Source organism: Delphinapterus leucas, chromosome 15, assembly GCF_059928025.1.
Source record: "Delphinapterus leucas isolate spDelLeu-1000000601 "Yukka" chromosome 15, BTC_Dleu_Yukka2, whole genome shotgun sequence".
Taxonomy (NCBI): domain Eukaryota; kingdom Metazoa; phylum Chordata; class Mammalia; order Artiodactyla; family Monodontidae; genus Delphinapterus; species Delphinapterus leucas.
In genome coordinates, this window is record NC_143143.1 from 15136297 (window position 1) to 15157965 (window position 21669).

General features: G+C 40.9%; 2 protein-coding genes and 1 long non-coding RNA gene across 7 annotated transcripts in view; 1 reads left to right on the forward strand and 2 right to left on the reverse strand.

The window, feature by feature from the left end:
* Positions 1–3520: 3520 nt before the first annotated feature.
* Positions 3521–6808, reverse strand: MRPS17 (mitochondrial ribosomal protein S17). The gene is made up of 3 exons (XM_022588187.3): positions 6688–6808; positions 5990–6129; positions 3521–3949 (listed from the first exon to the last, which is right to left on the reverse strand). Exons 2-3 carry the CDS (start codon positions 6110–6112, stop codon positions 3680–3682), a joined length of 393 nt encoding a protein of 130 aa, XP_022443895.1. The 5' UTR covers positions 6113–6129; positions 6688–6808; the 3' UTR covers positions 3521–3679.
* A 6-nt stretch (positions 6809–6814) lies between these two features.
* Positions 6815–21669, forward strand: part of LOC111182095 (uncharacterized) — a 29006-nt gene continuing 14151 nt past the window's right edge. Inside the window, exons 1-3 of one of the 2 annotated variants that reach the window (XR_016387780.1) lie at positions 6815–7146; positions 9004–9203; positions 9540–9678. This is a non-coding gene — a long non-coding RNA (uncharacterized LOC111182095). The remainder of the gene's footprint in view (positions 7147–9003; positions 9204–9539; positions 9679–21669) is intronic. The other variant, XR_002646657.3, reaches the window with a different exon arrangement.
* The window catches only part of ZNF713 (zinc finger protein 713), a 38127-nt gene continuing 23354 nt past the window's right edge, over positions 6897–21669 (reverse strand). For 3 of the 4 annotated variants that reach the window (XM_030763684.2, XM_089895850.1, XM_089895851.1), the window contains one exon: positions 6897–19584. In XM_030763684.2, the coding sequence (XP_030619544.1) occupies positions 18542–19584 (1043 nt within the window). In that variant the 3' untranslated portion in view covers positions 6897–18541. Of the gene's footprint in view, positions 21140–21669 lie in introns of all 4 variants that reach the window. The other variant, XM_089895852.1, reaches the window with a different exon arrangement.

The window sequence follows — 21669 nt, forward strand, 5'->3', positions numbered from 1 at the left end:
CCGCCGCGACCCCTCCCCCGGCCGGGCCAGCCGAGGCGGGGGCGGGGCGGGGCGGGCGCGATACCGCTGCAGTGCGGGGCGCGGGCGCCAGGGGGAGCGGGGCCCACGGCGGTCGCGTCCGCAGTGCGTGCCGGCGCTGAGGTCCCGCAGCTGCGAGCCGCGAGAAAGGGAAACCGGAGAAAAACCTATTTTGAGACTTTAAGCTCCAGCGAAAGGAGCTCGGTGCGTAACACAGGGTGCGCCAAAGGAACAAGGGCAAGGCTTGAACCCACGTGGAGAGATCCACAAGGGGAGAGTAACACGGTTCCTAGGGGAATCCAGGAGCTGGGGTGCGAAGCTGGGGGGGGCGGGCTTCTCCCCGAATACCCTTTTGGATTTTGCTCCGTGTAAATATATTGCCTATTACGCTGTAATAGAAGCATTCTGGATGGACGCACACTCAGGTTCTCTCGTGGTCTCCAGACCCCATTGTTCCCGTTGATTTCAGCACCGGTGGGCTGGGCCCCATCCTCGCCCTCGAGCCGTCCCAGTCTGGTGGGGCTGGATGTGAAATGACTGGAGTGTCAAGTGTTGAAATGGAGAGAAGGGAGGGAACACGGACGGGAGAGCATGTAACCGGTGGTGCCTGGGAAGTGGAGGATAGAGCCTGGGGAGCTGGCACAATAGCGCAGTCCCAAGGGAAAGAGTTGACTCGTGGAAGGAGGGAGGACAACTCCGCCTGGCCAAGGAAACAGCCTAAAGAAGGGCGTGGGTCAGGATGGCACTGTTGGGGGGAAATGTATCCTGTGGCAAGATAAAAGAGCCACAAATGTACTCATGAAACCGCAACCAAGACAAGGCCCGCAGAAAGTGAGCTGGACAGTTAGAAAAGGGAGAGAAACAGGGAGGAGCTCCCCAGCCACCAAAGGGAGCTTTTCAAGGCCAGTGCGAATCCTGTGTGGTGCTCCAAGGACAAAGGTGCTTCAAGGGCAAAGTACGACCCTGCCTGAAAAAGTATCAGCGTTACACCCCTTAGCACCCCTTACCGGACTCTTACTCGCCCTCCCCACCATTTTGCGATGGTTACAAAATTCCTGAGCCCACCTGGGCGACACCCACCTGGGCAACAGGACCTGTCCCAAATAAGGAAAGGCATCTGGCCTGTCCCACTCCCACCCTAGAGAAGGAAGGTATATGTGCCCCGACCAATCGGTAAACGAAATTTTCACCTCGGACCAGTCCTTTTTTTTTTGCTATAAAAACTGATCAATAGCACATGTTCCTGCTCAGCTCTCCCAGACTACTAGGAAGTCGGCCCACTGTTCTGGCAGCAACGCTTCCCTCTAATAAATTGTCTTCTTTACATTCTGCTCGTGTCTGGAAATTCTTTTCCAACCCGCGTTCAGACCACAACACTCTGGACCGGGGAGCTGGGAGGTCTCTGCTAGGAGGGCTGGGGGCAGGAACTGGGCTTGCGGACTGAGGGGTTCTCTGAAGCTGGTAATCTTTGGAGGCGAAGGAAGGGGGAGGGGGCTCCAGGGGTGCAGGAGTTTCTCTGACTGGGGCAATGTTTGAACATGTTAATATGGCAAGGAGCCACCAGGGAGAACAGAAGTGGATCCTGTGGATGGAGGAAGGGAAACAAGGATCTGCCCCAGACCAGGGAGAGGCATCTGGTGGAAAGGAGGCCAGGCACACAGGGACAGGAGGCCAGAGGCTGTTGATCAGGCCAGCTCCTGATCTCAACTGGCTTACGCTTTGTGAGGCCATAGAGGCTGCAGAGATGCAAAAGGGAGGCTGGAGTTCTCACCAGGGCAGAAAGGACATGTCTGCCATCCTGCACTGTGGGAGGCAGGGCCTCTTCAAGCCAGTGGTGTCGGTGTGACTTTCTTACATATTCCCCAACTTCTCAGCTCTATTTCAGGAGACAAATGCTTTCAAGTCTATTTTCCTGAAATGTTAACTTGGAAGGCATTTCTTTGCTGACCTGGCTTTTATGTTTAGTATTAGGCCACTCATTCTGCACTTTTTTCTCCACTATCATTTTGCTCTGAAGTTCCATTAACCCAGTGCTTTTTACTGGGGGGAAGGAGATACTCTTATTTCACAGGTGTGTGGCTTAGGTTACAATGTCATAGGATAAACATGGGGCGTCTTCCTGGAGGATAATTTTTACACCAAGATTTTCAGGAAAAGTATCTATGTTAAGATAAAAATGATACCTTAGAGTATAGGTAAGCCTTTAAAATATTTGAGCTTTTAGAGATAGCTTGGGCAGGTGTCCTCTCCCCTCCAGGATAACCAGTACTGCATAGCCACCCCCTTGGCAGACAGTCTAAGATGCCTCCCTTCGGTTCATCCTCCCTGAGAGTTCTACTTCGGAACATCATCTATCTTCTTTTCATCTTCCCTGCCCAACTCAGTTTATGTCTTAGGACCAATCTTTGAAAAGGTCACTGTCTCCCTACCTCCAATCCTTCCCATTCCAGTCTATTCCTGACACAGATGCTATTACTTTACAGAAATGTGAATCTAGTTATATCACTCTTTAAAACATTAAACAACCCACCACCACTTACAATTCCTGCCTATTTCTCTACTTGAGTTCCACTCTTGTTCAATGTCCCAGCAGTGCTCACCGCTTCCAAAACCCCTTGGTTACAGTCCTTTCTCTCATACTTCGAGGACTTTACACCCCCTTCCTCTGCCTGGAATGCCCTTTCCAAATGCCTCATGCACTAAACTGGAGACTCTTCCTTTAAGATTCAGTTCTAGCATTCTCTCATTTTTTTCTGGAAAGTTACCCCAATTTCTCCCCCACCCATGTGTTTCTGTGTTTGTCATGAAGATATTTGTGCATACCTGCCCAGGAGATTATAAGCCCTGAGGAGGGGGCAGTGCCTGTGGTTATTACTCAAATACCGACATATTTGTTGAGGGTGAAATATACTCCAAGTCCCTTCCGGGAGCCAGAAAACTGAAATATATAGCTCAGTGTTTCATCAGGTCAAAATCTAAGGTATCACAGTTTATCAATGAACAGCAATAAAACTCTGAAACTCTCCAACTCAAATGCATGTGTGAGAAATTCTACAACTTCATCAATGTATCAGATTTTAAGAACTCATTCCTATTTAATCTAGCCTAGGATACAGGAGAAAAGTGACAGAATTTTAGTTTTATTTTCTGCGTGTCAACATGCTTATTAATACAGACTTTAGTCTGATAAAATCTGACCCCAGCATGTTAACTGTTTCCATTTGGAATTGGTTAAATCAGAGAAAAACTTAGTTTCGAATATATAGTATCAAAAATAAATATACACTTAATGTGGTCTTATCTGTTTATGATACCAAAAGGTTTTCTTCTCCCAAAATAAAAGTTCTAAGATAAATTCCAGATTCCTTTGAATGAAAACAAAAACAAATACCACCTTCTAAAACAGTGAGCTTACAAAACAATGCAGCGCACTGCTAGGCACACTTAGTGTAAAAGGAAAGTATGTTCGCTGAGAAGGAAATTTGAAACATGACTGTAAAACTTTATGAAAAATTATAACAAGGCCTTTACTTTATTTACTTTTAGCTAGTTCATAAATACCAGAAGAGAAACTGGACGGTTTGTGAGGAAACTTATAAAAATTTTTCCATAAAGCAAACTTAGAAATCCTTCCCTTTTGGCTCCGTTTTCCAATCCTCCTTCACTGTGTTGAAGAGAGATCAAGTTCTTCCAGGTTTTTGCTTAGGTGGGTGGTTTCCAGACTGACTGGACTCTCCAGGTAGGTGGTTCCTGCACAGCGCTTTCCGGTCACTGGATCTATGACTTGTCCAACTTTGAAAATTATCTCAGCCAGTTCATGCTTCACGTGCTTTGTTTTCGGGACAGGTAGAGCTTTGAGAAGCACAATATCTCCAACGGTGCACTGCTGGAGAGCATCGTGGGCAAAGTAGGTTTTTCGCTTATTAAAATACTGTTGAGAGAAGGAGGAAACAAATCAGTAGTTCCCATCTATGACCTGGCAATGCAGTACAAAATCTGAAAAAGGAATGCGCAGAAAACAAGCTGGAACTTGGGGGAAAAAATAGATAACATACTTATGGAGACTTCCAATACAAAAATTAGCTGCTTAATTTCTGGAAAACGGCAATGACTTTTCCAGAACTGATCTTGTCTGGAGCTCTCCTGCTTATTTCCTGCAGTACCCTTGCTCTATCAATTATCATCCTCTTCTACAATATTTAAATTCTTCCTTCCCAGTAAAGCCTTCTCTCCAGCCTAAAAACACACTATCTCACCACTAGCTGTGTGATTTGGGACAAGTCACTTAACTACTCCAAGCTCAGGTTTTTTTTCCCCACCATAAAATGAGGCTCCAATGCCTGCGCCTCTAAAGTTATCAAGAGAATGAAACATTATAATGTTCATAAAGCACTTAGCTTCATGCCTCACTCAAAGTATTGCAAACAAGCCACAGATGAGAACTAGAATCACCTATTCCTCAAGACAACCCTGCCACAGCATGTAGTCCCATTTAACAGATGAGAAAAACAAGCTCAAGGAGGTGAAGTAATGTGCATGGCTAGTAACCAACAGCCAGTACTCAAACTAAGGCCCTCTGATTCTAAGACCAATGATCATGCCATCACTCTTCAACTTGCTCCTGTGGTTTTGTTTTTGTTTTTGCTTTGGGATCAAGCCATTTCATTGAGAGGCTTCGAGGGAGAGTCGAAGGGCTAGGAGGACAATGAGATCCAACGTCCTTCTCCCGGCTGGGATCTCCCCAGCATCACAAGACCCTGAAAAGGCTCCTATGTTTTTGATCCTAGATAACAAACAGCATTTGTGCCCACCAGTGTGCCCAACCTTGAATGCAGAAACATCCTTGGCATTTCCCCCTCCCTCCCTTGCACATCTACCAAATCAAGGACGCTGTCCCTTCTTTCCTGAAATCTTTTTCCACTCCATCCTCACTGCTCCCAGGACTGTTCAGTTCTTTACTATTTCCATCCTAGACATCTGCAATAACCTCCTTACCCATTTCCTTACCTCCACTCCTCATCCCTATCTCTGTCTCCTTTGCTTATAGGATGAAATCCAAAACACAACATAAAAGACCCTTCATACTCCAGCTCTAATCCTTCTCGTGTTCATTCAACAACAGCATCTACTTAGTGCCAAGCTCTGGGCTCAACATTGCCGAACCACTTGCTGCTCCAGTTAGAATGTCATGCCCTTTCATGTGTAAGGAATTAATAAACAGAAACCTCAATTAAACAGAGTCAGGAGACCAGAAGGGGAAGCTCTCACACCCTGTGATGATAGCAGAGCTCAACAGGAAGAAAGACATGCTCTTCTTTCCCGGCAACAACTCAGCCAGTCAAGAGTCATGGACTCTTTGTTTACCATCCCCTCCCAACTTCCTTTCCCCTCTGTAAAAGCACTCTCCTCCCCGGTCACCGCACCACTTTTGCGGGAGACTCGCATGTGGCTCATCATGTTGCAGACCCTGAATTGCAATTCTCTGCTGATCCCGAATAAACCCATTTTTGCTGCCGAAAAAACTAGCAGTCTATTTGTTTTAGGTAAATACATGGCTAAAAGAACTTCCACAAACTATTCATCATGGAATGACTCCCCCAACTCCTCCTGCCCCCAACTGGTCCTCTGGATAAAATCCTTTTGGAGCTTCAGCTCATATGTCTTATATAATCAAGAATGCTCTCGTCAGCAACGTGGGAAGGAAGAACGAGGAGTCTTCTGCTCCCACAGTACTTTGCACATAGAATGACTACAGCAGTTAACAGACTGAATTGAAATCAACTCTATGTGTCTCTAAAATGTGAGTGTGAACCATGATTAACTCACTTTGTTACACCCACAGACCAGCACAATGTCTGGTGTGCAGCAGATGCTCAATGCACCTTTACTGACAGGGGAGTGTTTTTCTGCTCAGAACCCAGAACATGTTGGTGATTTATCAATGCCACCTGAAAATAGAGATGTTCCTTACCTTTAATAAATAGGGATCCAGAACAAGTCTGGTCACTCTCACTTTAGCAGTTTTTTGCATTGCTGTCCCAATCACCTTCCCCACGACCCATTTGGCATGGACAGATGAACGAGCTATTGACATTGCGTGGCTTTGGTCACCTGTAAACAAATTCCAAAGTTCAATATTCTGATGGTTGTGACTCACCAAATGAATTTTGTCACTAGAACTGCCCCAGTTCAGAAACAGCTTTTGTTGGCCCTCTGGAATCACCGCTTTAGAGTTGCTTAAACGTTTCATTATTTTCTTAACTACTCAACCTCCCATCTTTATACTGTTTACAAAGCTGTAATTTTAACCTCTCTAAGCCTCAGTTTCCCCCTCTGCAAAATGGGAATAACAACAGGGCTTACTCACAGGAGTGCTTTGAAGGTTTAACCTGTAAGGTGCCCGACAGCGCTAATAAACACTGGCCTTTACTGGCGTCCCTACTGCTTTCCACCCCGCTGGGCTGCCTCTCCCCAGACGCTCACAGCCTGGCTACTTGGGGCACGAAAGGCCGACGCGGCGAGGCCGTGGTGTCCTCTCCACCGGAGACCTTGACTTGGCATTGCTTTCGGGATCAATTAATAGTGAGTCCATGCCGCCCAGCCTGAGGAAGGTTGGGGGTGATTGATCCCTTCGCCCCTAAAACCCCGAGGTCGGGTGACTCGACTCGCCTCGCCTGGAGGGCTCCCACGACGCGGCGCTTCGGTCTCCGAAATCCACCCCACTTCTACCGCGAAGCCCGGCGGCGGTCACCTACAGAGTCCACTGTTCCGGCGCACGCCCTGCGGAGCGCCGACCGGAGCGTGATGGCGTCACGTCGCACGCAGGTCGCTCCACCCCGGACCGCCCTCTCATTGGCCGCGAGTCCCCTCAGTCCTGGGCGGGGTTAAAGTCAGGGCTCCGCCCACTCCCCCTTAAAAGGAGCCGCGGGCTGTGGCTTAACTGGAGACCTTGACCTCTGCTTTCCACACCTGCACGGCGGCTGGAGCGCTGGGATTCGGCCTTTCCTTTATCCGTTCCACTTAGTTTCCCTCTTTTTCTGTTGAGCTCCCAGGCATTGGACAAGGCCTTCCAAATCAAAGGAACTTAATTCATTCGTCAAACGTTGAAACATTGGACGCTGCCAAATGGTGAGACTGAAATGTTTAAGGGTTTCCACCCCCAGCAGTTGTATTTAAGATAAAGTTCGGGAGATTTTTATGTCTAGAATGACTTTAGGTGTTAATTTTCAATATCTGTGAGATGGAGAGAAGTCTGGTGTGGGTACATATACATGTGGGCTGCTGCTGACGCCTTCTCAGAAGGAAGGCTGGGAACGTATTAGGCTCTTGTTAGGGTATTGCTAGACTAGGAGGGAGCTAATGGAGGGTTAAAAAAAAAAAGTGGTGTCATTAGATTGAAGTGTGAATTCAGATAAAGAATTAAGGCCAAGGGCACGCTTAGTAAGTGAATTTAAAAGGAGAGATGGTGGTGGGGAGAGTGTGAGATGTTTGAAATTTCAGAAATGGGAGCTAATTTTCAATGAAAGTGGTAATAACTTTATATGCATTATTTCATATGAACAAAAACTTTTCTGGGATATCATATTTCTCTCTAGCTATGAACTTAAATTCCTTTCTTTTACAAGCAAGCTTACAACTTCTCTTGTTAATAAAACCAATGACATACCCAGAGTGATTTTTTTTTAAGATTTATTATTTATTTATTTATTTTTGGCTGTGTCGGGGCTTAGTTGCGGCACGCTGGATCTTCACTGAGGCATGCGGGATCTTCCGTTGCAGCGCGTGCATCTCTCTAGTTGTGGTGTGTGTGTTTTCTCCTCTCTAGTTGTGGCACACAGGCTCCAGTGCACTCAGGCTCTGTAGTTTCAGGCATGTGGGCTCTAGTTGAGGTGCGCGAGCTCAGTAGTTGTGGTGTGCGGGCTTAGTTGCCCCGTGGCATGTGGGATCTTAGTTCCCTGACCAGGTATTGAACTTGTGTCCCCTGCATTGTAAGGTGGATTCTTTACCACTGGACCACCAGGGAAGTCCCCCCAGAATGATTTTTTAAAATGCAAATCAAATCATTTCACACCATCGAAGGTAGAAAAAACATCTGCTGATTTTTTCCAACCCTCATTGGGAGGAAAACTTTCCCTCTACTAACAGGTTTGAGTGTTGATGGTGGGGCTGTGAATGAAGTGATAATAGATTACCAGGGGAAAAGACAAGGTTTATTTACACATGCATGCAGGAGCAGATGAAGAGGCTCCTGGACAACTAGAAATAGGAGATTATATACCAACTTAATAGGGGGAAGGAAGGAGGGAGAAAGGGCCTCTAGGAAAACAAGTGGACTTTTAGGAAAGGCAAATGGGGTTTTATGAGAACAATGGAAAGTATAACAGTTTGTGATAATGTTTGTTTGTACAATTTCTCATCCTGGTGCCAGTGGTTTGTTGGTCTCCTTCCTAGCTGGAATCTCCCCTGAGAGGGGATTTACGGCAGCTTCACTCTTAGAAAGCTCTGCCTTTAGGTACTTCCCTAGTAGTCCAGTGGGTAAGACTCCTTGCTCCCAGTGCAGAGGGCCCGGGTTCGATCCCTGGTCAGGGAACTAGATCCCACTTTTTTCAACTAAGGAGTCCACATGCCTCAACTAAGACCTGGCACAGCCAAAATAAATAAATATTTAAAAAATATATATTATAAGAATAGCTATTGTCTTTAAAAAAAAAAGAAAGCTCGGCCTTTAGTCAGATAAGGGACACTCTGAAAAGGCTTTTTTTCTGCATCTGCTGTATCTTCAATGTCCTCAGTTTAAGGGACTCTTTATACCATTTTGGGGGATCCGATTGAGTCCTATCACCCCTTAGTGTCCTGTCTGCTGTGGTAAAAACACCCTGATTTGCCTTTGTGAATTCCTGTGTCTGTAGCTGCAATGGGTCTGCCAAAGTCCTCCATCTTTGTTTAGCACGAGGCCCAAGCTGAACCAATCAAATTACCTTCCAGGAATATGAATCGTGAGTGCTCTGATCGGAGGATGGGAGGTGACTGGAGCTACTGCATCCTGGAGCTACTGCATCCTGAGGGAGGTGTCCTGAAGAGACTATACAACCAGAGTCAATGTCGGCTGCTTGCACCCACAAAAATTTAACCTATAAAGAAGTCGGCACTTAGAAAATGGAAAACAACATGCAATCATCCATGGTGTAAGACATGAATCAGATGCTTTTGGAAAGGAGTAAAACATCCCCACATTTGATAAGCTTCTTGGTCAGCCATCCAGTCCCCTAACCCATAACCCATATACACATTATTCATTCTCATATTTAATCTCCCTCTCTCTCTCCCTCCACCCCCTGCCCCCCAACCCATCCTTCTCATCCATTTCTCCTCACGGTCACTGCTATGGTATGAATGTTTGTGTCCTTCCAAATTTCTTATCTTGAATCCTAACCTCCACTGTGAAGGTATTAGGAGATGGGGCTTTGAGGAAGTGATTAGGCTTTGCCCTCATTAATGGGATTCAATCTCTTTTACAAAAGGACTCCAAGAAAACTCCCTTGCTCCCTTCTACCATGTGAGGGCACAGCAAAAAGGCACTGTCTATGAACCAGGAAGTGGGCCCTTACTAAACACAGATGTTTTGGCACCTTGATCTTGGATTTCCCAGCCTCCAGAACTGTAAGCAATTAATTTCTGTTTTTATAAGTCACACAGTCTATGGTATTTTGTATATACATATATAGAGATGGCATTTTGTATTTATATAATATATACACATATATATAATGTAAAAATATATATAGTATTTTGTATATATATATATATATATATATATGACATTTCCTTATTCATTCATCAGACACTACTAAGGTTATTTCCATATCTTGGCTTTTGTGAATAATGCTACAATAAACATAGGAATGCAGATATCTTTAGTATATCCTTTTATACCCAATTTGTTGATTTTTTTTTTTAAATCATGACAGGATTGTCAAATGTTTTTTTCTGCATCCATTGAGAGGATCATATGATTTTTATCTTTCATTCTATTAATGTGGTATATAACATTGATTGATTTGTGTATGTTGAGCCATTCTTGCATCCCAGGGATAAATTTCACTTGATCATGTTTTTTGATCCTTTTAATGTGTTATCTAATTTTTTAAATTGAAGTATAGTTGATTTACAATGTTCTGTTAGTTTCTGGTGTACAGCAACGTGATTCAGATTCTTTTTCACATTCTTTTAAATTATAGGTTATTACAAGATATTGAGTAGAGTTCCCTGTGCTATACAGTAGGTCCTTGTTGATTACCTATTTTATATATAGTAGTGTGTATATGTTAATCCCAAAGTGCTAATTTATCCCTCCTCTCCCTCTTTCCCCTTTAGCAACTGTTGGTTTGTTTTCTATGTCTGTGAGTCTGTTTCTGTTTTGCAAATAAGTTCATTTGTATCATTTTTTTAGGTTCCACATATAAGTGATATCATATGGTATTTGTCTTTCTCTGTCTGACTTACTTCACTTAGTATGTTAATCTCTGGGTCCATCCATGTTGCTGCAATGGCAATATTTCATTCTTTTTATGGCTGAGTAGTATTCTATTGTATATATATACCACACCTTCTTTACCCATTCATCTGTCCATGGACACTTGCCTTTTCATTTTGTTGATGGTTTCCTATGCTGTGCAAAAGTTTTTAAGTTTGATTCTGTCCCATTAGTTTATTTTTGCTTTCATTTCGCTTACCTGAAGAAACAGATCCAAAAAAATATCTCTAAGACCTATGTCAAAGAGTGTTCTCCCTATATTTCCTTCTAGGTGTTTTATGGTTTCAGGTCTTACATTTAGGTCTTTAATAATTTCCAGTTTATTTGTTTTCATGGTGTGAGAAAATGATCTACTTTTATTCTTTTATATGTGGCTGTCCAGTTTTCCCAGCACCACTTCTTGAATAAACCATCTTTTCTCCATTGTATATTCTTGCCACATTTGTCATAGATTAATTGACCATAACCGTGCGGGTTTATTTCTGGGCTCTCTATTTTGTTCCATTTGTCAGTATGTCTGTTTATGTGCCCGGACCATACTGTTTCATACTGTAGCTTTGTAGCCTAGAGTCAGGGAGACTGATATCTCTGGGTTTGTTCTTTTTTCTCAAGATGGCTTTGGTTATTCAGGGTCTTTTGGGTTCCCTACAAATTTTAGAATTATTTGTTCTAGTTCTGTGAAAAATGTCATGGGTGTTTTGACAAGAATTGCATTAAATCTGTAGATTGCTTTGGGTAGTATGGACATTTATTTATTTATTTATTAACATCTTTATTGGAGTATAATTGCTTTACAATGGTGTATTAGTTTCTGCTTTATAACAAAGTGAATCAGCTATACATATACATATATCCCCATATCTCTTCCCTCTTGCGACTCCCTCCCCCCCACCCTCCCTATCCCACCCCTCTAGGTGGACACAAAGCACTGAGCTGATCTCCCTGTGCTATGCGGCTGCTTCTCACTAGCTATCTGTTTTACATTTGGTAGTGTATATATGTACATGCCACTCTCTCACTTTCTCCCAGCTTACCCTTCCCCCCTCCCGGTGTCCTCAAGTCCATTCTCTAGTAGGTCTGCATCTTTATTCCTGTCCTGCCCCTAGGTTCTTCATGATTTCTTTTTTTTTTTTCAGATTCCATATATATGTGTTAGCATACAGTATCTGTTTTTCTCTTTCTGACTTACTTCACTCTGTATGACAGACTCTAGGTCCATCCACCTCACTACAAATAACTCAATTTTGTTTCTTTTTATGGCTAATATTCCATTGTATATATGTGCCACATCTTCTTTATCCATTCATCTGTCAATGGACACTTAGGTTGCTTCCATGTCCTGGCTATTGTAAACAGAGCTGCAATGAACATTGTGGTACATATGGTTTTCTCAGGGTATATGCCCAGTAGTGGGATTGCTGGGTCGTATGGTAGTTCTATTTTTAGTTTCTTAAGGAACCTCCATACTGTTCTCCATAGTAGCTGTATCAATTTACATTCCCACTAACAGTGCAAGAGAGTTCCCTTTTCTCCACACCCTCTCCAGCATTTATTGTTTGTAGATTTTTTGATGATGGCCATTCTGACTGGTGTGAGATGATATCTCATTGTAGTTTTGATTTGAATTTCTCTAATGATGTTGAGCATTCTTTCATGTGTTTGTTGGCAATCTGTATATCTTCTTTGGAGAAACGTCTATTTAGGTCTTCTTCCCATTCCTGGATTGGGTTGTGTTTTTGATATTGAGCTGCATGAGCTGCTTGAATATTTTGGAGATTAATCCTTTGTCAGTTACTTCATTTGCAAATATTTTCTCCCATTCTGAGGGCTGTCTTTTCGTCTTATGGTTTCCTTTGCTGTGCAAAAGCTTTTAAGTTTCATTAGGTCCCATTTGTTTATTTTTGTTTTTATTTCCATTTCTCTAGGTGGGTCAAAAAGGATCTTGCTGTGATTTACGTCAAAGAGTGTTTTGCCTATGTTTTCCTCTAAGAGTTTGATTGTGTTTAGGTCTTTAATCCATTTTGAGTATATTTTTGTGTATGGTGTTAGGGAGTCTGCTAATTTCATTCTTTTACATGTAGCTGTCCAGTTTTCCCAGCACCACTTATTGAAGAGGCTGTCTTTTCTCCACCGTATATTCTTTCCTCCTTTATCAAAAATAAGGTGACCATATGTGCATGGGTTTATCTCTGGGCTTTCTATCCTGTTCCATTGATCTATATTTCTGTTTTTGTGCCAGTACCATACTGTCTTGATTACTGTAGCTTTGTAGCATTGTCTGAAGTCAGGGAGCCTGATTACTCCAGCTCCGTTTTTCTTTGTCAAGATTGCTTTGGCTATTCAGGGTCTTTTGTGTTTCCATACAAATTGTGAAATTTTTTGTTCTAGTTCTGTGAAAAATGCCAGTGGTAGTTTGATAGGAATTGCACTGAATCTGTAGATTGCTTTGGGTAGTATAGTCATTTTCACAATGTTGATTCTTCCAATCCAAGAACATGGTATATCTCTCCATCTATTTGTATCAACTTTAATTTCTTTCATCTGTGTCTTCTTATAGTTTTCTGCAGGTAGTATGGACGTTTTAACAATATGAATTCTTCCAATTCATGAACACGGGGCGTCTTTCCATTTATCTGTAACATCTTCACTTTCCTTCATGAGTATCTTATGAGTATCTTATAGTTTTCAGAGTATAGGTATTTAACTTCCTTGGTTAAATTTATTCCCTATGTATTTTATTCTTTTTGATGTGATTGTAAATGGGATTATTTTCTTGATTTCTCTTTCTGATAGATCATTATTAGTGTATAGAAATGCAATGATTTCTGTATATTAATCTTGTATCCTGAAACTTTACTGAATTCATTTATTAGTTCTAACAGCTTTTGGTGGAATTTTGAAGGTTTTCTATAAAGTCTAAAAAGTGTCCTGATAGCAGTGGCTGTAGTAGCAGCAGGACTTTTGCTCACTCTCAATGGTCACGGACATCCCTAGTGCCCAGATTTTGGTCTTTTCTACTACTCTGTGCTAGAAGAATCTAAAACTCTTTGGGCAGGAGGTGGAGGAGGAATCTATTCTCACATCTTGGGAGTTGCCCAGCAGTCTAGTGGTTAAGAGTCCACGCTTCCACTGCATGAGGTGCAGGTTCGATCCTTGGCTGGGGAACTGGTATCCCACATGCTGAGTGCGGCCAAAAAAAAAGACAGTATACTCACATCTTGGAGCAGTGGAAATTTTGGAATGGGTTTGGACCACCTTACTTCCAAAAATGAGAACGTGTTTACAGATAACAGATAAAGTGCTAAGAGTTAAAAGAAGCTAGCTTAATGCAGCTTCCACTGGCCAAGTTCTCACAATTTGAGCATTTAAAAAAATGGTTAATTGGAACTGCTTGTTATGTAAGAGGCCAAGTGTTCATAATGATGCTCAAGTCGTGTGTTATAACAGTCATAAAAGGATGATTGTAACATGGTATGTACAATTCAATACTGATCTTAAAAAGTAATATATATATTTCTTGCTAAGTATGTGCATATGTACATATATATGTATATATACATGCATGTATGTGTATATATGTATTTGTTCGTTTAGTCAGTTAAGAAGAAACAAAGGGGTGTTGGGCAAGCCAGATAATCCTGGAAAATGTTGAACCATATCAAGAAATAGGAAGAACCAGACAGTCACTCAGACCAAGTAGAAAGATGGTTCAACAGTTAATCACCTCTAATGGTCACATACAGTAAACAAGCAGAAAGTTGGTTGCAGTATGTTGCAAAATGATGAAGTAGCCAAATGTTCTATAGAGGAAAACTGACAACAAAACTTGCATTCTTCCAGAAGGAGCTGGATAGCCTCATTAATTATCCTAATGATGCACATAAAAGCTTTAAATAATGCTAGCCAGCGAGATCACCATACCATAATGACAGGCCAATGGGCCAGATGGTTATGGGAAAGTTCAAGTGTCAAAAATTTACAATCTATATAAAAGTAGGGTCTTAAAATGTCCCATGACATAACAAGTGATATTTTGTTATAAAACGAGACCAAAGAATATTTGGTCTGTGCAACTAGGTTTTATGGATGACCTAACTAAAGATCAGACAGTTGCTAACTCATAAATTTCAACTTAATTTGTCTGTTACAGTATTATTCTTATTTTGGGTTGAATAAGATTACTAAAATCTGAGGAAGGTATACAAATAGTACCTGGTAGAAAAACGTAAACCTAGGAACATATGAAAATTGGAACCCTGGGAAAATATCCAAATAAGGATAAAAACATCAAGTCCATGGAGTTAACTTTATTTTTTAATAAATTTATTTATCTTATTTATTATTTTTGGCTGTGTTGGGTCTTCACTGCTGCACGCGGGCTTTCTCTAGTTGTGGCGAGTGGGGGCTACTCTTTGTTGTGGTGCGCGGGCTTCTCACTGTGGTGGCATCTCTTGTTGCGGAGCATGGGCGCTAGGCATGTGGGCTTCAGTAGTTGTGGCTCACGGGCTCTAGAGTGCAGGCTCAGTAGTTGTGGAGCACAGGCTTAGTTGCTCCACGGCATGTGGGATCTTCCTGGACCAGGGCTCGAACCTGTGTCCCTTGCACTGGCAGGCGGATTCTTAACCACTGCGCCACCAGGGAAGCCCAGAGTTAACATTTTTATAACTAGTTTCAGTATAATTATTTTTATAATCTGGGTACCTCTTACCTGTTTCTTAATGTGTTTAAGGCACTTAATAAAATTTGAAATTAAAAAAAAATTTATTTATTTTTGGCTGTGTTGGGTCTTCACTGCTGCGCGTGGGCTTTCTCTAGTTGTGGTGAGCAGGGGCTACTCTTTGTTGCGGTGCACAGGCTTCTCATTGCAGTGGCTTCTCTTGTCATGGAGCACAGGCTCTAGGCACGTGGGCCTCAGTAGTTGTGGCACGCAGGTTCAGTAGTTGTGGCTCACGGGCTCTAGAGTGCAGGCTCAGTAGTTGTGGTGCACAGGCTTAGTTGCTCTGCAGCATGTGGGATCTTCCCGGACCAGGGCTCGAACCCGTGTCCCCTGCATTGGCAGGCAGATTCTTAACCACTGTGTCACCAGGAAAGCCCTAGGTTTGTGATTTTAATGAAATGTTTACATGTGTTTAAATCTGATCAGTGTTTAAAAGAGTAGGGATATCTAATTTTAGAAATTCTTAAGTTTTTATTATTTGCACATCTATGAATAATTAGAGGAATGTTGGCTGCTTAAAGAATGTCAGTTGTTTCCTTAAATTAATAAATTGAACATTAATCAAAATCCAGATGAGTATTTTTCTCCAACCCATAAGCCCTTTGGACATAAGAGAATCTATCAACATGGTAATCCTTTTCTACTCTGAGGTTCAGAGAAAGAGTCATATGAATTTTTGTGTTGAGCAGCAATCTCTCATTTTATTAATTTTAATATAGTTATCAAATGTTTTCAGAGTGCTATAAAACACTGTTCCAGGCACTGTTTGTATCCACTGGATTAGGAGTAACATGATCCATGTTCTAGTGACATTTCAGTCCAAGAAACCCTGAATAATAAATCACTTATTATTATGTCTAAGCTGAAGTATCTCTTTTCATAAAAGAAAGGCAACAACACCTGGTTGGATGGACCAAATGAATTAATATATGTAAAAGGGTAATATCTTGCCCTCCTAGACAGAAATAAATCATAACAACAGGTTTCTGAATGAGTACTACTCCTGTGGCTTCCTTGAATTTTGATGTAATAAATATACTTAGGATTCACGTAACTTGGAACATGTTGAAGACAACAAAGGACATGAGAATGAATTCACACCAGAATGACATAGTTTACTGTACAGTTAACATAAGCATAATCATTTATGACCCTAAGGATATATAATAGGCTTCTAATTTTATAATTCCTATTTATGAAGAATTGCTGAAAATCCATGGCCAACTGGTCTTCTTCAGTCCCGACTCCTCTTTTCTGAAACTGTCCAAATTCTGCTGATCCTCTCCTGAAAAATCCCACACTGCTCTCCTTCTTCCCCTGTGCTGAGATACACTGCCTTGTATTGAAGCCCTTAGCACTCTTTGTGGATTATTCAGCTTTTTTCCCCCCTCCAGTTGCAAAATTAAACTTTGATCAAAGGCTTCACCAATTGTAATTAACCATTAATTCTTTTCATACATACCTCTGCTATCTGAGACTTTGCCTTGGCTCACTCTCTTTTCCTGAAACCTGAGTGCTCCATACTCTGCCTCCTTAGGGTAAATAAATGTTCAATGTAGATCCTTTTGGTGAAAAGACACTTCCAGAACTTATCTGTCTTGACAATGGATCTCCATTTCACAGATATTTGAACACAAAATATTATTAGAAATCCTCCATGACTACAGTAACTTGGGGTTTTATTAACTATTTCATCCACTGATGCATGGGACATAAATGTACTTTGAAAAGTTTAACTTCCATGGTGAAATGAATTCATTTCATTACTTTCTTGGTTTTTAGTGTTTTAAGTTTTAAAAAAATTTAAATCATTCCAGCTTTCACTTAAGGCCTATGATATCTAGTCCTTCACAGGGAAAATAAAAAATGGCAAGTCTTGAGCTGGGAGATATGTTAGAAGGAAGGTGAGAAAGCAAGGGGACTGCATTCTTACTTAGCCTCATGGCTTCTTCAGCCGTGCCTGGGAAGACCGAGAGAAAAACAGAAAGCCAAGAAACAGAAGCAGCCTCCTAGTTGCAGCTATTCATGGCTTGTGACAGTTTATATTTACGATGCTTTGTAATGTCAAAAAGTGATTTCTGTCAAACAAGGCAGTAATCATAAAAATCAAATTAAAACACCTTAAATTCTTTTTGGAAAAAGGTGGTATATAAATATATTTCAATAAATAAAATGAATTAATAAGCCAATTAGTAACACTTCCTTAGTTGTTTATATAAGCCAGTAAGGCTCTTCCCTGGCTCTTAGCCTCAGTGTGGCACCACCACTCATCCTCTGTTACGGTACCCTACTTCCGTCTTCCACAGTGGTGCAGGGAGGTGTAGGGATTCTTATAAAGCCCCTGTCATTATAAAATAAAACCTCCTCTCTATTCAAATCTGCAATAATAACAGAAATGACAATTTTAGTTCAAAAATCTACATTTGCTACAGGGAACTTTAAAACTAGAATAACAGGATAGAAAAGTAGACTTCTCTGAATCACTTTTCAAAGTTCATCAATATGACCCTCAGTCTCCTCCAAGACTCTTCTTAAAGATCCTAGGACCTGTTTGATGAAAATAATGCAAGGATTCCTAAAAAATAACATAATACTGCCATATCCTCTCACATGGCTTCTCAAAAAATGGTCAGAAGACTTAGGTGGTACACCAATGGATAATTTCAAAGTTATATATTTATTTTGATGGAAATTAGAATATAATTAGCATACAGAACTCACAATTTCCATAAATAATATTTCCTAGGACAAGGCTAAAAATTCTGAGTCCCTTTAAAGGAAAATATTAAGTAAACACTGAATATGGTAAAATCTGTAAAGGATGCGTACAAATGACTGAAGTTTAAGAAATATTGCTCTTTTCTGTTTATTTCAAGTTTATGTGACTGGTTATACTATATCATTGCCTTGATTAATCAATGTTTATATAATTTAAAAACTTTATGCTATAAAACTCACAGGGGAATAATCATAGGTTATTGCCTACAGGATTTCTGGTCATTAAGAAAAGTTTTAGAACATGACTCCTCATATAATCTTGTTTATAAAATAAATTACTTTCACTATTTATAACCTCTCCTGGGAATATAATATGCTACTAGTTTAAGGTCTAAATTTATTTGGCTTCCACACATTAAAAGTTTATCTATAACCTTTCTCCCCACTATGAATAATATGATATTGCATGGGATGAAAAGGTCTGACCAAAATTTTCCAACATTTATATATTCCTATGAGTCCCTTACCCCACCCCCACCCCTGCCAGGGCAAAGTTAAAAATTCTGAGTTATGTGCTGAGGAGTAAGTGAAGGACTGTGGCTTAAGGTTTTCTCACATTTATTATATTCACATAATTTCTTCCGAGTATGGATTTTCCTATGTTGATTAAGGTGTGCACTCTGGCTGAAGGCTTTTTCACATTCATTACATTTATAGGGTTTCTCTCCTGTATGAGTTCTCTCATGCTGATTAAGATGTGTCCTTTGGCTGAAGGCTTTTCCACAAAAACTACACTCATAAGGTTTCTCTCCAGTATGAAGTCTATGATGTTCCGTAAGGGATGTGATACGGCTAAAGGCTTTACCACACTGATTACATTTATAGGGCTTCTCTCCAGTATGAATTCTCAGATGTTGAGTAAAGGATGAATGTTGACGGAAGGCTTTCCCACATTCATTGCATATAAAAGGTTTTTCTCCTGTGTGAATTCTCTGATGTTGAACAAGATGTATCCTCTGGCTGAATCTTTTCCCACATTCATCACACTTATAGGGCTTCTCTCCTGTGAGTACTATCTGAGGTTGAGTAAGAGACGAGTTTTGGCTGAAGGCCTTCCCACATTCACTGGGTTTCCCCTCAGTATGAATATGAGTAGTAAGAAGAATATGTTGATTGAAGATTTTTCCACACTCATTATATTCATAAGGATTCTCTCTTACATAGTTTCCCTGATAGTAGGTGAAGTCTGAATTATGCTTGGTGCTATTTCCTTGTGTGTCAGAATTAACGGGTATTTTAATTGAAGGAATTCTCTGATGCAGAACAAGGTTTGAGTTCAGATTATAGTTTTCCCCAAATCTATTACATTCAAGGCTTCTCTCCTGTGTGATCTTTTTGTGGGTGAAAGATAGTTGTCCTAAATGTCTCTGCTGGTTTTCTTGGTTAGATTCTAACCGGTAATCAAAATCCCAGAGTCCACCTAAGATGGAGTACCAGAAACTGTCTCCTGTTAATCTCTCCATTAGCATGTCACAGGTTTTATTTTCATCAGAAATATTCTGGTTTGATTTTTTTATTTCTGGACTATTCTCCCCATCTAAAAGAAATTCAGAACATAAAAACACTTTTCAGTATTCTCTGTTTTGTAGAAGAAATTATTGCATAGTGAATTACCAAATGAAACTGACAGTAATGCAGACAAGGCAAATGTGGCATTAAAAGTTTTGAAATATGGCCATGTAACAGGGGAAAGACTACAGAAGGGTGACAAGAAGCAGTGAGCAGGTGGAAATTTTAAAATATGTGTGGTAATCATAAAAAGAAGAGATCAATCAGGAGCATACATAGTCGAAAGGAAATGGAAAGGAGAATAAGAAATATCAGGGTAAGGTCTGTGTTCAGAGGTGGGAGACAGAGAAAAGACTACTTACAGAAGACAGGTCCAAGTCCAAGACCTTCTAAATCTCACCTGTGGATTATTCTATTATAATATCAACTACTGGTTTATTTTAAAAGTATGTCTTCTGATTTTTAATCTTTTGTTTAAAATGATAAAACTAATACTTGCTTATAGTAACATATCCAATGTACAAAGTAAGAATTCCACCCCCTAAATGTAATCATTCTTAAGTTTGGAGCCTCTCTTGCCAGATTTCTCCTACATTCACATAAATATAAATGTAACCATATTTTGAACAAGCATGACACATGGATTGTGGTAAAAACAAAATTTCATTTCAGTCTCCCACTGCTTCTTTAAACTTTATTTAGTGGTGGTATTTTTCCTCTGCTTCTGTATGAAGATTTGGACAGGACCCATGCTCTTCCTTTAATTATTAGGTAACAGATACTCCTACTCTTACATTAAGTTGCAAACACAGTCTCTATTCAGTAATTAAAGCGTTCAGTCATGTATAGTATTCAAAACTTCAAAATTAATCCCTCTCCCCTTCCTTGGGCTGTTACAGAGTCAATATTCCTCCTTCTCTCTCCCTGCCTCTCCCCCCCTCTACTCCTTCCCTGCTAGTCTTTTCCCTGCTTCTACTCTGCTTCTTTCTCCCCTTAACTATTTCCCTATACACCTCTTCCTTCACTCACTAACTCTTGTTTAATTCCCTTCTAACAAGAGTTGGAGGGTAGCAGCTGTGTGGAGGGAAGAGAGATCAAGAGATAGGCCAGTTTTTGTACAGTAGCTTCACATTCTCAGCTTGGTGGATGTTTAAAACAGACTCACTTTTGGGAACTTTTATGACTCTTGGAAGGTTCTAGCTAGACCCCTCTCTCTCCAGTCATTTCCATGATCTAGGATAGATATATTTCTATTTTGGGTAATCCCTTGGGACCAGCCTTAGGGCATGAATGAACCCTATTGGACGAGATCATGTTGGCTGACTCATGAAAAACACTCATAATACCTTGTCCCAACAAAACTTGGGTAGCGCAGACTGATCCTAACTCAGCAGCTTCTCCTGGCTCACCCATCAAAGCCATTTCCTTAGTCAGAGTCAGCTGTTCTCAGGCCTTGTACTGCTTTAGCTTTCTCAGACGTGAATCATGCACTAGTCCTGGTCTTCTACCCGCAGGGGAGGTATATACAAAGCTGTACGAGTGGTCCCCTTGAAGCTGGCACATATACTTATGGTCAAGGACACCTGACAGCAAAAGAGGCAACATTAATAAATAATTATGCCAGCAACTGTCCTGGGAAAATAAAATAGAATTATACCATAATACTGTTTTTTATTTTGCTTTCTTACATTATTGCATATCATGAACACACTTCCATGTCATCAAATACATTTCTACATAATTTTTAAAGGACTGTAAAATATCCAATTTTATGGATGTGCCAAAGTCAATTCACATTTAGGTTACTTCGGGCTTATTCTTATCACAAATAGCACAACATGAAGAGTTAGTTGGCTGAACATGCAATAGAAATTTTAAAAAGAAAAAAAAGTCCAAGTCAGAAAATAAACTTACTCTGGTCAAGAATTAAATTATATGTGGAAAAAATGTGATTTAAAAGATTTATTTTAAACCAGTTTATCATTTCAACTGAATTATCAACTGGACCACTTTATTTTCAGATAAAATGCTTTTGTCTGCTCAGGGACTTTGGCTCTAAAACGGTTGGAATAATTGGCTGGAGCTCAGAACACTGTCTTTTCTATTCTCTTAG